Genomic DNA, 17,052 nt, shown 5'->3' with positions numbered 1-17,052 from the left:
CCCAGGATGTCGACCAGCTCGCGAACAAGCGCGTTTTCAGAAGAAATTGAGCTGAGTTGTTGTTTGTGGAATCATTGAGATATGAAGTGCTTGATTTCTGGAGTGTCAGTTTCCCTATGAATCTGATTATTTCTGACAAAGCATGGGGCGTTTAAGATCCTCCTGAGGAGCTTATTTTGGAAAACTTGAAGCCGTTTGACCTGGTTGGGTGTAACAAACTTGAAGTAGACATTAGATCCGTAGGGTAGTACGGACCTTCGGAATTAACATCTTGTAAAATCAGCATTTGATGGAGATGGGAAGTCTGCTAGGTCAGATCAGAGATGATAGCATGTTTGCTATTCCCGAACCTTTCTGGATTGCTTTCTGGATTTGGGAATACCAACCGGACCGTCGGTCGAAGTGGAGACCTAGATATGTGACGTTATCCAGCCATGGAATTGTTGCGGTATCGATGTTAAGTTGCGAGACGCGCAGTGCGTAACACTTCTTATGTAAAACGGCGGCCTGACTTTTCAGGGGGTTGATTTGCAACCTCCAGAATGTTAACCATTTGACCGCATGATCGAGCTGCTTCTGTAAACGAGCCTGGAAGCCGTGAAGAAAGCAGTGTCGTCAACGTAAATGTGCTACTTCTCGGCATATCTGAAATAAATGTTGATTTTTTTTCGACTGGAAAGTGTTTTCCTTATCTTGAACTGGAAAGATCTGTCCGATAGATAGGACTTGATGAGAGCTGTTAGGTCTTCTGGGAATTAAATATTGTCCATGGACATCTGCCACTTTTTCCCCATCTTTCGGCCAATTTACGTTACGGGCGTTAATCTTCAGAAAAATTTGTAAACAAGGGTGAACAAAACTTACAAACATATCAAGGAAATCGATGGAACCGTCAGGGAAGCTCAATATGACGAACAAAACAATTTGCACTTAAAATGAATTTATTTTGTCCAATAATTTATTGCGTGACACTTCCTTGACTGATTTCTGACCAGGTTTTCAGTTAGTAAATAAGAGTCAATGAATAACGACTAATTTCTTCTTTATTAAGGACATAATAATAATAATAATGTATAATGTAGGGTAATACACTGATTATAGCTACCATTCAACTTATCGATACCATTTTTGTAGTACGATTTGTCCTTTGCTTCAAAATAGTTCTCAGTTTCGGCGACCACCTCTTCATTTGACGAAAATTTTTTCCCAGTGAGCATTCTTTTGAGATCTGAGAACAGAAAATAGTCGCTGGGGGCCAAATCTGGAGAATACGGTGGATGAGGAAGCAATTCGAAGCCCAATTCATGGATTTTTGATATGGTGCATTGTCTTAGTGAAGCAGCACTTTCTTTTTCTTCAAATATGGCCTTTTTCGGCGATTTCGTCCTTTAAACGATCAAATAACGCTATGTAATAATCTCTATTAATGGTCTTTCCTTTTTCAAGGTAGTTAATGAAAATTATTATATGCGCATCCCAAAATACAGAGTGCCATAACCTTGCCAGCTGACGGGTTCATCGTGTGCAGTCCACTCAGATGACTGTCGATTGGACTTCGGAGTGAAATGATGGCGCCATGTTTCAACCATTGTCACATATCGACGCAAAAACTCGGGTTTATTACGCTTGATCATCTTCAAACACTGCTCTGAATCATCAACTCGTCGTTGTTTTTGGTAAAAAGTGAGCTCACGCGGCACTCACTTTGCACAGAGCATTCTCATACCCAAATATTCGTGAATGATATGATGTACACGTTCAGTTAATATCTTTAGAGTGTCTGCTATTTCATTCAGTTTCAATTTACGGCCATTCAAACTCATTTTGTGATTTTTAAAATGTTTTCGTCGCTAATAGCCCCTTTGGGGCATCCACTGCGTTCACCGTCTTCGGTGCTCATTTCACCACGTCTAAACTTAGCATACCAATCTTTGATGGTTGATTTTCCTGGGGCAGTGTCCGGAAACTCGGCGTCAGGTCAAGTTTTTGCTTCAATTGTATTTTTTACCTTAATTTTTTTCACAATAACAAAAGTTGATGCACTCAAAATGCTATAATTCACAAACTAATGATACAAAAGCTGTCAAATTTATACACGCATCTTTTGAGGGTTAGGGCTAACCAAAAAAATATATGGATTTAATTCTAGTACACAATTAATGTACACTGACTTGTTTTACTCTGTTTAAACCTTCCGACTAAGTCATCATTATCTAGCTGAAGCTGGAGAACCTCCATGCAGAGCCCTTATGCAGTTTATCTTTAACAATGTACCATGGAGCATCAACAAGACCTCTCAGGACCTTCTTTTGGCATTTTGGTATGACATTTTTATTGCTTTTGCTGTTACAACCCCAGAGTTAAGTCCGCACTAACAGGGCTGAATATATTGACGCTGTCTCTCAGTCGAGATGTAAGATTATTCAACCTAGTTTTATCTTGTTGACTTTTGGAATAATGCCGTTACCTCCTCGCTCCTCTTTTTTCTGATATTAATTCTAACATTTCTTCAGTATACGCACTGTAATTAACTGAAAACTCAACGATTCTCTGCGCGACCTGTATAAACGTATTTCGGCACCATTGTAAACAGCCGGAAGGTAAATAAACCGCGGGATATATGGCGGATTACGGTTTTTCGAATATAAAACTAATATGTTGGCGTGGCGGCATATGCTGGCTGCCTCTGCGAGCTCAATAAATTGGCAGTTTATTTATAAGCGAATTAAAATAGATACCGTTCTGTTTTTAGGTTTATTTTATACAATTTTATTAGTTTCTTCGTGTCTGTCTATACTACCCGAGATCTAAACTATTTTTATCACCTTGAACGTCTACAGATATTTGTTGAAAAGCGTTATTTGTAAAAACGAGTTGTATTTGTTCATATTTACTTGATATTTTTGTTTCTTCTTAAAACACAGACAAAGACATGAGAAACTCAAGAAAATCATATGATTTGGTACATTTACATTTAGCATTATAGAGAGAAATCCTAATACCAACACACCAGAATATAGCACACCAGAGCTATATTCTCAGATGTAGCACAAACCTTCGATAAGTTATGGCATGACGGCCTTGTTCACAATCTACAGGAAATGTTACTGAAACAACGCATAAAACTATTTAGACTACATTACAGCCTGAATGTTTACAGTCAGAGAAAAGGATGTCTATCACTACATAGTATAAAACAAAGTCGCCTTTTCTGTCCCTATATCCCTATGTGCGCTTAAATCTTTAAAACTACGCAACGGATTTTCATGCGGTTTTTTTCAGTAGATAGAGTGATTCAAGAGGAAGGTTTATATGTATAATATACTTGTTTATATGTATACTAATATACAACATTGCTAATTTTAGAGGTTTTAGAGGTGATGTCGTAAATTAACCTATTTTTTTAGGCTTATTTAGCAATTAGCAAAAACGCTGCCTAACCCTACGAGTTAGATCAAATTAATGTACTACAGTATTGTACACCATAAAAAGGTCTACAAAAATGATGGTATATGTTTATCTTTTAGGGATAACCCACATTAACCATTTTTATTGTTTACTTTTTACGTGAGAAAATGGCTTATTTACGAAGCTATTTTAAGCAATACGGCATTAATCCTTATCGAATTAAGTACCTTAAATACAGTGTGCAATTAATATAGATCAATATGGTTCCTTACAGCATGTAAATTAAACAAATATTTTCGGAGATATTACAAATTTAAAATTTGCGTTTAAAAATGTGTAATGTAATAAAAATTGTATGAATTTAGATATTCCAAAGATACCAGGAAATCTTCATAGTAAGTATAGGCGAAGAGGAATTGTTTTACTCCAAATTTAATGCGTGCAGGCCAAGGGCAGTAATGAATGAACCAAAAATACTGGATCGATTTTAATCATGTTTTCATTGAGTGACATAGGCATATATATTTTATGCCCGTGCAAAGTTAATGTGTCAATGTGTCAAGTGCAAGTCGTGCAACGTTCATATTTTTTCTGTAGTGTATTTAATTTAGTACCAGCATTGCACCCGTGCGAAGCCGGGGCGGGTCGCTAGTTCTACAATAAAATAATCTAAACCAGGTGTACCACAAAAAATTGTATTGGAACCAATTCTTTACCTACTCCATGCATGTGATATACCACAAATGGATAATATTACTATGGCTCCATTTGCTGATGATACTGCAAGTCTAGAAAGTTTACTCGTACTAATATCTGCCAGTAATTGTAACAATCCCTATCAACATATTTCATTATTATCTAACATTAGAAGTACCTGTCGTGATAATGACCAATTCTTGTTATGTTTTCATTCATATATATTTTTAATTTCACCCTTGTTATTGAAAATGAGTGGCTCAGGTACGTTTTCATTTCATTTTCAGATCTGTCACCCGACCACCTCGACATCAACAGCCTGCTGCACACTTAGAATGAGCTGTATTCATATATTGTGTAAGTAGCTTTTATATAAATTATTTTATTGTTTTAATTTATTTAAGATGTTAAATGGTTTTGTATTGTTTTAAGTTTAGCCCTATATATGAGTATTATATAGATAAACTTTGGCAAAATGCATGTTTTGCTGTAGGTGTAGCGCGCGTTTGTCAATGTTGCTTACGCAACTATCGAACGTTATCTTTTTTTGCAGAAAGCACCCATTAATACGTTAAGATAAGTGTTTTAAATACAAACTATAAAATAACTCAGTACCAAGAATTACAAAATACGTTTTAAGGAAATGAATCACAAATATCAAATATGTTTCTTTATTTCATTTTCTATATTTTAAGTACTTCAAATACTGCCCGACTCTGTCTAGAGCTGTTCAGTAATGTTAATTATCATTTGACACATGGTAATTCCCCCGTAAAGTTCTTAGAATATTGCTCTACACCAATTATTAGTCCACATTAATGGAAACATTACTTAAAACATTTCTGAGCAAAACTGGACAGTTCTAGAAGGGTGTAGACCAGTGTGCTCGATTGATCTGAGCATATCTAACATACTATCTGACACTGCTAACCCTATTTACTTCTTATTTTGCAGGAGAAGCGATCAAGCCTGGTCTGGAAGGCTCTCAAACCTGCCACACTTTCTCTATCTCGTCGACGCAGCTCACATCTCTCCATCCGAGACAAAATGTATCATTGCGGGTACTCCCAAATGTCCGGTGGTTTTTCAGGAACATCGTCATCCGTAGATACCGAGACATTAACCTGCATGTAATTTTTAAGTAAATTAAGTTAAATGTTTATATAATTTGGCTTAGAATGGATGTAGAGATAAACAATCGGACATTTAAAACTTTTATTCCGCCATGCAGTGTTGCCGGTTTGTATGAATTTTACGAATTTGTGGGGGGAATATAAGTTATGTAAGTTCGTTTTATTCAACCAAACTTTAGGCAAATATTGTAGGTTGTGAAAAACGTTAAGGGGTTATACTATTTTCAACTTTATACAAGAATTATATTTAATAGCCCATTTGCTAATTATTTTATTGTTTCCTAGAAATCGATCAATGTTTAACATTTTTCGTTTATACATATAGAGCTACTCTTTTTGGAGACTTTTTCTCATAGCACGCTAAATTCTCATTGAATTAACATAAAGTTTTAACTGTTGCTTCTCCTGTTAGGTATATAATTATCTATGAAATTATTCAGAATTTATAAAACTAAATAAAAAACACACTCTTACAAATATCAATGTAGTGTTCTAATTTTTGCTAAGAAATTAAAAAAAAAATCGATTGCCTTCCGTTTGTGGGTCTCAATTCAGTTGAAATTCCTTGGAAACCTGCAATTTCACAACTATATACGACGATTTTTCTCGGAAAATATATGTGTTCCAGTTACCTAATGTCATGATGCCATTTTGTAACTCAAGGCCTCAGATAGAAAGCCCGTTAAATAGATTTTGAGATAAAATAAACAATTAATTAATTGTTCAGAGCATCAATGAGGCATAGCCCCTTAATATTAACTCAAATTAATTGTATTCGTACTGTTCAGATATTATCAATGCTTCAGGCAAGAAGTCTCATTGTTTCGAGTAAAATCGCAACTAATAGTTTTTACAATTGAAGACTCTATCTGAAACTCTTTGTATTATATTATTTATGAGGTAAATAATATACGCCATCACCTTCGCCATAATCTTTAGAAATAGTTATAAAGTGGGTTAATATAATTATATTCAGTTTGATTTAGCAGTTGTGTTACCTTTTTGTAAATATTTAGAGTTATTCTTTTTAATTTAGTAATATTGCATATTTCTATGTATATTTATTCCGATCATATATATATGTATATTGTGAATATATTTATAAAAAATTGTATTTCTGTTACCTTCGCCATTATCTCTTGAAACATATTAAAATATATTATGTACATGGTTAAATAATGTAATAGTACTGCAAATTCTATAGTTAGCTATAAATATGCAGTACACTAAGGTTATCTTATAACCGGTGTTTTTAATCGAAGTCACCGAAACTGGAGAGGCATTTGATACCCCTGTTCATATACTCCAAGTTATTCAATGACTTCAGTTAAATTCATCGTTATTTGTGTAAACTTGAAATAGAAAAATTTGTTCATCTCCCTTTAGTTCATAGACTTGTAATATATTATGGTGTTTATTTGCTTTGTCTTGTAATTTGTTCAATAAATTTGTTACAGTTAAATAAGTGTTTTTATTAAACTTACATGATGCTACTATAAAAGACACCTAAAAAAATAATTTAAAAAGTCCCCATATGTGAAAATTGGTCAGTGCCAAGCACCTGCGCCAATATGACAAAACTAACGTAACTAACAAGATATTATTGATTTCCGAATCACCTGGCGCATTCGCCAATATAACAATAACGGTCATACAAAAATAGGACAACCTGTCGATGAAACAAAAAATGGCGAAAAAAATCCACGTGTCCATAAAAAAAAACTACAAAAATCACCATACGAAAATCCCGATTTTCAGGTAAAATTAAAATTAAAGACAAATGAAAAATTGCAAATTTCAATTATATCGAAAATTTTAACACGTGTGGTTGGAGCAAAAATTTATAAATATGTTTATTGCCTACATATGTCTATAAAAATGTAGCTAAAAAAATTACCATAAGCAATTCCAGATTTTCACATAAAATCGAACACATGTGTAGCTTGAGCAAAAAATTGCAAAAAAAATCCACATATGTACTTAAAAAAATAGAAAAAAAAAACCTAATATCCCGATTTTCAGCCAAAATTGACCACATGTGTAACAGGAGCAAAAAATTGCAAAAAAAATCCACATATGTACTTAAAAAAATGCCAAAAATTAGATGCCTTACGCCAATCTCGATTTTCAGACAAAATCGAACCCATGTGTAGCTTGAGCAAAAAATTGCAAAAAAAATCCACATATGTACTTAAAAAAATAGAAAAAAAAAACCCTAATATCCCGATTTTCAGCCAAAATTGACCACATGTGTAACAGGAGCAAAAAATTGCAAAAAAAATCCACATATGTACTTAAAAAAATGCCAAAAATTAGATGCCTTACGCCAATCTCGATTTTCAGACAAAATCGAACCCATGTGTAGCTTGAGCAAAAAATTGCAAAAAAAATCCACATATGTACTTAAAAAATAGAAAAAAAAATACCCTAATATCCCGATTTTCAGCCAAAATTGACCACATGTGTAACAGGAGCAAAAAATTGCAAAAAAAATCCACATATGTACTTAAAAAAATGCCAAAAATTAGATGCCTTACGCCAATCTCGATTTTCAGACAAAATCGAACCCATGTGTAGCTTGAGCAAAAAATTGCAAAAAAAATCCACATATGTACTTAAAAAATAGAAAAAAAAATACCCTAATATCCCGATTTTCAGCCAAAATTGACCACATGTGTAACAGGAGCAAAAAATTGCAAAAAAAATCCACATATGTACTTAAAAAAATGCCAAAAATTAGATGCCTTACGCCAATCTCGATTTTCAGACAAAATCGAACCCATGTGTAGCTTGAGCAAAAAATTGCAAAAAAAATCCACATATGTACTTAAAAAATAGAAAAAAAAATACCCTAATATCCCGATTTTCAGCCAAAATTGACCACATGTGTAACAGGAGCAAAAAATTGCAAAAAAAATCCACATATGTACTTAAAAAAATGCCAAAAATTAGATGCCTTACGCCAATCTCGATTTTCAGACAAAATCGAACCCATGTGTAGCTTGAGCAAAAAATTGCAAAAAAAATCCACATATGTACTTAAAAAAATAGAAAAAAAAATACCCTAATATCCCGATTTTCAGCCAAAATTGACCACATGTGTAACAGGAGCAAAAAATTGCAAAAAAAATCCACATATGTACTTAAAAAAATAGAAAAAAAAATACCCTAATATCCCGATTTTCAGCCAAAATTGACCACATGTGTAACAGGAGCAAAAAATTGCAAAAAAAATCCACATATGTACTTAAAAAAATAGAAAAAAAAATACCCTAATATCCCGATTTTCAGCCAAAATTGACCACATGTGTAACAGGAGCAAAAAATTGCAAAAAAAATCCACATATGTACTTAAAAAAATGCCAAAAATTAGATGCCTTACGCCAATCTCAATTTTCAGACAAAATCGAACACATGTGTAGCTTGAGCAAAAAATTGCAAAAAAAATCCACATATGTACTTAAAAAAATAGAAAAAAAAATACCCTAATATCCCGATTTTCAGCCAAAATTGACCACATGTGTAACAGGAGCAAAAAATTGCAAAAAAAATCCACATATGTACTTGAAAAAATGCCAAAAATTAGATGCCTTACGCCAATCTCGGAAATTTTTTTAATATCTACACATGTACATGAAAAAATTGCCAAAAAATTATGCTCCGTATGTGTAACAATCAATAGAAAAAATTTCCAATCGCAGTTTCACAGCACCTGCGCCAATATAGCAGAAATATTTTGGATTCCCTGCGCATTCGCCATTATACCAATACATTAAGAAAATGTATTTAGTGAGTAGCGTGCAGAATGAATGAATGGCAATGTTATTAAATCACGTATTGTGGTGTAAAGATTTTTAGTTATAAGTACCTTCGCCATTCTGACATGATAATAATATAATTTTTTTAATATTCAGATTTATCCAGGCACCTCCGCCATATCGTCACTAAATTAATTAACTAAGCTGTGCGTAATACGCATATCAATGCCAAATTTTGAGGATATCTTTGGACAGGTATAATAAAAACAATGTGGATGGAATTTCAGATTTTTAATCATTGACTAATACAAAAACATTTCAATGGATTTTGTTCTTTTTTTCTCATAATAGTAAAATTTTATTTAATCACAATAGTTGTTTTTGCTGTTGAAACTCTCGAATCCGGCTTGGATCACTCAAACGTATATGCAAAACAACTCCTCAGGGTTTCCTAGCAGTAGAAAAATAACGTGTGAACATATATAGAAAAAATGAACATATGTAGAAAAATTAATATATTACTGAACAGTGGTTGGGTTTCTTTTAGGATGTATCTGTTAACATTATTCAATATTCCGCCCTTATTGCAATCACCTTGCGTTTGTCGGCCTACTTATAGTATAAACATATAATTGTAATAATGAAAATAGTAATAAATTAATAACAGACTTGCTTTTCCCTTATATTTACTGTATATACAAAAGAACCTATTTAAAATGCAAATTTCGCGCTTGCACAAGCAGTCTGATTATGATCGTATGAAACAAAAAAAAGGAAAGACAAAAACATCGACCGTGTTCGTCTGAAAGAGAACCTTATTACATTGCACCTCGTGGAGTGACGACGAGATTGAAAGAAGCGAATGGACGGGTACATTGATCGAACTGATTGTGTGAGATTCCTGGTGGACTGGTGTTTGGTACCACGCGTGTTATCGTACCGTTCCTTGTTCCTTCAAACTCGTTGACTTGTTGTAGTTAAATGCATATAAGTTTCCAAGCAATAATTGCAATCACAATAACCTTACAATATACGTTTTCATCTACCATATACAATAGTTTTTTTTTGTTTCATGTTAATGAAAAATGAAAAGTTTTATCCAGTAATTTCTAGCTAAATTTTCCGCGATGTTTTCGCCTTGGTTCGGTCAGTCTCTTTACTTCCACAACTCTATTTTTGCTTAACATATTTAACATATTCTATAGGATTTATTTCTGACGATATACACACTTTGTTGATACGAACTCGTATATAGATAGTTTTCCTTTCCTCTATTCAACTGAATTGTTATATAGACAGATTATAAAAAGAAATAGATATATATCGGAACTACCTTATTTTTTTCCAGAATTTATATTTTAAAATGATTATGTTCGGTGTTTTTTTTTTGGAAAAAACTTTGTATAAATTCTATTCTTGCTCATCGTTTTTCGTAAAAACTTGGAATATAGATTCTATAGTATCATGGTAGTTTTTAATGATTATGAGCTTTATTTCGCAGCTGGATAGCATAAAGAAGACAGACATTTTTCGAACATTATTATATAAATTCTATAGAACTAACACCAAAAATACTGGGGATAGCAGCAGAGGCAGAATAAAATTCTTATTACTTTTTAAACAAATCCTATTAAATCTATATTATTATAGATATAGAATATTATAGAATTATTATAGAATGTTATATAAATTCGATAGAATTTATGTAAAAAAAATCTAAATATAAATGTTTCAAGACTAGTTTGTAGTGGTAAAATGACTCACTCACGTATAAAATCAAGATGAAGAACACGAACACTTATAGTCTATTCAAAGTTTATTTGTAAATGCGCCGTCAAAATGTTTAATGTATTGTTATACAATAGTTTCCTTAACATTTTATTGTAGTTAAAAAGAGACACAATTCTATCTGATTAGTTCGAATGCGTAAACGAATGAGCCTGTCAAAGTCATCCGGTTATTAGACGTATGCAAAATTCTTGAAAGTAATAGTAATAAGAGGTTATAACTCTAACCTATAAACTATTTTGGCTGTCTAATTAACTATAGTTTTGGGATGTATGTTATAATGTTAAAATAAATTATATTTGATAATATTTTCGTTCAAATATGTCAAATGACAAACTGAACTGAGTTGATACGGCAACATTGCGACGTTTTGACGTCACAAATTTCGATGATGCATATACAAATAAACTTTGAATAGACTAAATTTAGTTTTAATAGTCCTTAATATTTCTGAACCTTTTAAAACGCCAATTGTACATAATTTTAATCTTTTAAAGAATAAAAAAATTGCTATAACAATTTTAGAAAAGTCCTTAAATAAAAACATTTCACAGTTCATGTAGTTTTTGGTAAAGTTTACGAATGTTTATGAGTGGTCAATTTTGGGTGTCTCATTCTATGGAATGTAAAATGTTGTTATCGTGGGTATTTCTTTGAATATATCTAATATCTGTTCGAATTTTTCCTATATAAGTGTTGGTATAAAAATTTAGGGAAGTTTAACTTGAGTTTTTTGATATTTTGAAATTGCTTGTTTTGTTAAATTCTTTTTTGCTAGTTTGTGAATAAAGTTGAAATTATTATGGAATGGGTATTTTTGGATATTTCATTCTATAGAATTTATATACTAAAAAGTGTTAAAAAATTTATCATGGATATTTCTTTAGAGATAATTTATATTTGTTAGAATTTTTCCTATACTGAGCGTTGACGTACAAATTTAAGGAAGTTTAATTTGATGTTGTTGAAATTTAGAAAATGCTTGTTTCGTTGAGATCTTTTTTGCTAGTTTGTGAGTAAATTATCATGGAGCGGACATTATTGGATTTTTCATTCCATAGAATTTATATACCACAAAGTGTTACAAAAGTTATCATGGAGCGTGATGATTAGAATTTAGGAAAGTTTAAGTTGATTTTTTGAAATTTCGAAAGTGTTTCTTCTGTTGAGTTTTTGAGACATTTTTGAGTAATTTATCTTATAGAGTGTATAAATATTAATATTATAAAGTGTTAAATTGTTATCATGGATGTTTGTTTGAATTTTCCTTATACTGAGTGTCTTTTCTTAAGTTTCATTTCAGTTTACTAATAAATTGATTTGTTCGAAATTCTAACGGTGGAAATGTCGACTTGGTCACGAAATCCACACGGATCTCTATTGAAGTACAGAAACGCGCGATACTTTTGCAGAAACTAGCCGAGAACTATACGGGAAACAACAACAGAAACGACTTTCTATTATTAGAGCGTAAAATTGGTATTATTTTGTGTTTAAAGTGTGGTATTCTGATTGCATCACAATTAGTACGTTGGCCAGACTAAACAAATACGAGTCCGCATCGGACCGGTGTGTACGGAGTAGAGCGTTTTGCGCTAAAAATAGAGTTATTTTTCTGCGATCTGCATAAAATATTGTTGCATAAAGGCGATGCGGGGCAGAAGGAAAATAAACGCAGCGGAGGTCGCGACTGGGACGACCCGGGGCGAAAACACCAGACGGACACGCCGACAAGAGAAAAAATCGACGGCCTCCTCTTAGACGGTACACAATGAACACAGTTTTTAGCGACAGTTACAAATCAATATAAAAAAAATCAATAACCAAATTGCCTCGTCACAATTTGCTAAGTCTTGTACACCTAGGCGGGGCGACGAGCGTCGACCGGCGCCCGTACGGCCTGGCCCGGACCGGTTACCGGCTCGACCCCCCCATAATCCCTCGTCTCTTCGATTTTTAGATTTATATAAACAATATTTAAAAACAAAACAACGTCCTACTGATTTATTGATAATTGTTTTAGTTGTTTTTGCTTCGCGCTCGCCTCTCTCTCTCTCTCACACACGCATATTCGCTCTCGCTCTCTCTCTCTCATTCGCGTTCTCTCGATTAATGGAATATCAACGGCGATGGTGGGGCCATCTAGCGCTCGCCAAATCAAAATCACGCGCGAGTCGGCAGCCTCGAAAAGCTTCTCCAGTCACGGACCGGAAACCGGCAAAAATACGCCGTCTGTTCTGGTATAAAACTTTTCTTTTCGAAATGGAATAGGCATAGAATCGGTTTTTTCGAGGCTGCTTATATATATATTTATGTATGCGTGTGTATGTGTTATTCGCGGTGCCAGAAATCGGCCATGTGACTCCTGCAGTTTATTTTGTTTTATTCATCTTTATATAAGCGGTACTGGTTTTAGAACAAAGTATCAAGAAGTGCTGTTGATACCATGTGATACTTCAGAAATAGTGATCACCCACCAAATTATTAGAACACTTTCCCAGAGTCATGAAACATTATTTCTTCACCATGTCAATGTCCACAGTGTTAACAAGTTGATGGAAACTAAAAGATTTTTATGAAATTTTAATGACTTTTTAGTTATTTAAGACTGCATAACATCACTCATTGAACAATTTTTGTCTAGATAATAATTTTTAGTGATATCACTTCAAAAAAAAAGAGTAATTTAAATGTTCAGCTGTTGTAGTAAAGAGGAAATGACTTGATGACTTTGTCTGAGGAAATAATGGTTAGGTGACCAAAGTCTTATTAAATATTGATCAATAATAGAAAAATCATTAAAACTCTTGCCTAAAGTCATGAACAATGATTTCGTCACCATGTCAATGTCCACAGTGTTAACAAGTTGATGGAAACTAAGAGATTTTTATGAAATTTTAATGACTTTTTAGTTATTTAAGACTGCATAATATCACTCATTGAACAATTTTTGTCTAGATAATAATTTTTAGTGATATCACTTTAAAAAAATAGAGTAATTTAAATGTTCAGCTGTTGTAGTAAAGAGGAAATTACTTGATGACTTTGTCTCAGGAAACAATGGTTAGGTGACCAAAGTCTTATTAAATATTGATCAATAATAGAAAAATCATTAAAACTCTTGCCTAAAGTCATGAACAATGATTTCGTCTCCATGTCAATGGCCACAGTGTTAACAAGTTGATGGAAACTAAGAGATTTTTATGAAATTTTAATGACTTTTTAGTTATTTAAGACTGCATAATATCACTCATTGAACAATTTTTGTGTAGATAGTAATTTTTAGTGATATCACTTCAAAAAAAAAGAGTAATTTAAATGTTCAGCTGTTGTAGTAAAGAGGAAATGACTTGATGACTTTGTCTCAGAAAATAATGGTTAGGTGACCAAAGTCTTATTAAATATTGATCAATAATAGAAAAATCATTAAAACTCTTGCCTAAAGTCATGAACAATGATTTCGTCTCCATGTCAATGTTGTCCACAGTGTTAACAAGTTGATGGAAACTAAAAGATTTTTATGAAATTTTAATGACTTTTTAGTTATTTAAGACTGCATAACATCACTCATTGAACAATTTTTGTCTAGATAATAATTTTTAGTGATATCACTTCAAAAAAAAAGAGTAATTTAAATGTTCAGCTGTTGTAGTAAAGAGGAAATGACTTGATGACTTTGTCTCAGAAAATAATGGTTAGGTGACCAAAGTCTTATTAAATATTGATCAATAATAGAAAAATCATTAAAACTCTTGCCTAAAGTCATGAACAATGATTTCGTCTCCATGTCAATGTCCACAGTGTTAACAAGTTGATGGAAATTAAGAGATTTTTATGAAATTTTAATGACTTTTTAGTTATTTAAGACTGCATAATATCACTCATTGAACAATTTTTGTGTAGATAGTAATTTTTAGTGATATCACTTCAAAAAAAAAGAGTAATTTAAATGTTCAGCTGTTGTAGTAAAGCGGAAATGACTTGGTGACTTTGTAATGGTTAGGTGACCAAAGTCTTATTAAATATTGATCAATAATAGAAAAATCATCAAAACTCTTGCCTAAAGTCATGAACAATGATTTCTTCACCATGTTAATGTCCACAGTGTTAAGAAGTTGAAGGAAACTAAGAGATTTTTATGAAATTTTAATGACTTTTTAGTTATTTAAGACTGCATAATATCACTCATTGAACAATTTTTGTCTAGATAGTAATTTTTAGTGATATCACTTAAAAAAAAAAGAGTAATTTACATGTTCAGCTGTTGATAGTAAAGAGAAAATGACTTGATAAATTTGTCAGAGTTAATAATAGTTAAGTGACGAAAAAACTGATTAAATATTGATCAATAATAGATTATAGCAAAATAATAATGATAATAGCAAAAAAGCATTTTGAAAAAGCATAAGTCTTTGAACATTTCCATCGATATCTGTCAATTATCCTTAAGATTCTTCACTCGACCATTAGCAGGAAATAATATAATCTTCTGTGTCTAAGATTTATTGAATATAGTTGGCTGAAAGGGTGTCGTATGAAGTCATAGAAGCTTTGAATTGAGTATTAAAATTTAACGTGAGTTGTTTTTTCGTTAGTGGCCGATTTCCAGCACGAACAACACTTAGACATACACATACACGATGGCAAACAAAAAACGACAAAAAAAAAGTTATGTACACAGTACATATGGAATGAACATTTGGCTAGATCTTCTTGTAAAATCCGAAGGCTGCGTGAAAACCAGCTCTGCACAGGGAGGCTTTGGTTATTTTGTTTTCCCTCTTCCTCCTTCTCTCCTCCTCTTGATATTCCACCATAAAGTCTCTTTCTTTTAATACACTTCACTCAACAATGTTTCTCTATCACTGATATAAATATTCTTTTATGTCATATACTAAACGTTCCTAGCGTATTCAATATATAATACATATATATCTATATACATACTTGTATATATATATATATATATATATATATATATATACAAATAATTTAAATATAATTTAAAAGATGTTTTTCTTCATTTTCGCTGTCCCTTGTCCCGACCAACCTTTGGCACTCTTCGGCTATCGTCCGCTAACAAGAGTTCCTCTCGCCCCTCCTCTTCCTCCTCCTCCAGGTGGGGAGGGGGCATCGTCGCGATCCTGATCACCATAAATATTGACTAGATCTGAATTTAGTGTGTTTGAGTAGTAACCGTAGAAGGAATGAAATAGTAATTCGACCGCTGGTCACGTGGGGACGCCCCGATATCGGCCGGTTAGAAATGAAGAAAACGAAATCAATGGAATCAACTAAATCCTGCTTGGAAATTTAAGGTCTAGGTGTGGGGCAAATGTCAGACGGGCGGCCGGTAGCCGAGGCCTGTGTCTTTTCTTTGTTGCTGCTGCTGCTGCTGGTGGTGGTGCTGCTGTTGCTGCTGGTGGTGGTGGTGGTGACGGGGCTGCGTCGTGGGGACTATGACGCAGGGCGTCGTCGCGGACGTGGAGGACGACGTCGCCGTCGTCGTCTTCTTGCCGTTGAATATCCTCTGAAAACCGGCCCTGAAATCAGTCTTTTGGCCACCTTGCGACGCGTGGTGCTGCTGGTGATGGTGGTGGTGGTTCGACGTCCCGGTCTTGGACAGTACCGAGGACGACGTGGAGGACATGGAGTGGCTTCGGACGAAGCCGCTTCCCGACGAAGACCAGTCGCTGTTGCCCGACGACGATGAACAAGAGGGAAGGATCACCGTCGAACTCGATCGGTAGGGGGGAGGGGACTCGCTCTCCATGACTGTTCGGTTGGGTGGAGCCCGGATACACTTTTGGTAGATTTCAGATTCCTGCAAATCAACAAAAACAACTATCAGTTCATATATCTGACCATAGCTGAGCTAAATACATGCATTGCTTTAATAGGGTAGGTGAATATTTTTGAGAAACTATTCTATGGCAATTGTACGTATTTACTTTACCCGGAATAAAAGTTATTTCTGCAAAAAAAAAGACTTTTCGTGATTATGAACGCTCCAAATCTGCGCGTCACGTAATTGTTTTGGTCGCACTGAACGGTTTGTATGGGTAGAGGTTTCATTTATACATTATTGTAATGATTTGTGTTATAATTAGGCATTCTGATGGGTACCGATGATATGCTGGTCCCTAATAAATACATCGATACAAACTGCAAATAAGTTGGGCATTTTCGTTGCCAGGCAGAAAAATGTTAGAGAAATGTAGTTCAAGTTAAATAAGTTCAAGTAAGTCAGTATAACAGGTCAACTGAAA

At 33.6% G+C, this 17,052-nt stretch overlaps 1 protein-coding gene and 1 long non-coding RNA gene across 2 annotated transcripts in view; one reads left to right on the top strand and one right to left on the bottom strand.

Moving 5' to 3' along the window:
• Nucleotides 1-4,454, top strand: part of LOC143203620 (uncharacterized) — a 42,253-nt gene extending 37,799 nt beyond the window's left edge. Inside the window, exon 3 of the long non-coding RNA XR_013007382.1 lies at nucleotides 4,392-4,454. This is a non-coding gene — a long non-coding RNA (uncharacterized LOC143203620). The remainder of the gene's footprint in view (nucleotides 1-4,391) is intronic.
• Nucleotides 4,455-9,271: 4,817 nt separating this feature from the next.
• LOC143203612 (uncharacterized) overlaps nucleotides 9,272-17,052 on the bottom strand; it is a 286,782-nt gene continuing 279,001 nt past the window's right edge. Inside the window, exons 4-5 of the mRNA XM_076415834.1 lie at nucleotides 14,956-16,607; nucleotides 9,272-13,687 (exon numbers count right to left, since the gene is read on the bottom strand). Of these exons, the coding sequence (XP_076271949.1) occupies nucleotides 16,122-16,607 (486 nt within the window). The 3' untranslated portion in view covers nucleotides 9,272-13,687; nucleotides 14,956-16,121. The remainder of the gene's footprint in view (nucleotides 13,688-14,955; nucleotides 16,608-17,052) is intronic.

This window comes from Rhynchophorus ferrugineus, unplaced genomic scaffold (assembly GCF_030347505.1).
Source record: "Rhynchophorus ferrugineus isolate W39M unplaced genomic scaffold, kcgeb_rfMv2 rfM10, whole genome shotgun sequence".
Taxonomy (NCBI): domain Eukaryota; kingdom Metazoa; phylum Arthropoda; class Insecta; order Coleoptera; family Curculionidae; genus Rhynchophorus; species Rhynchophorus ferrugineus.
The sequence above is the reverse complement of the archived record's forward strand: the minus strand, read 5'-3'. Positions and strand labels throughout refer to the sequence as shown.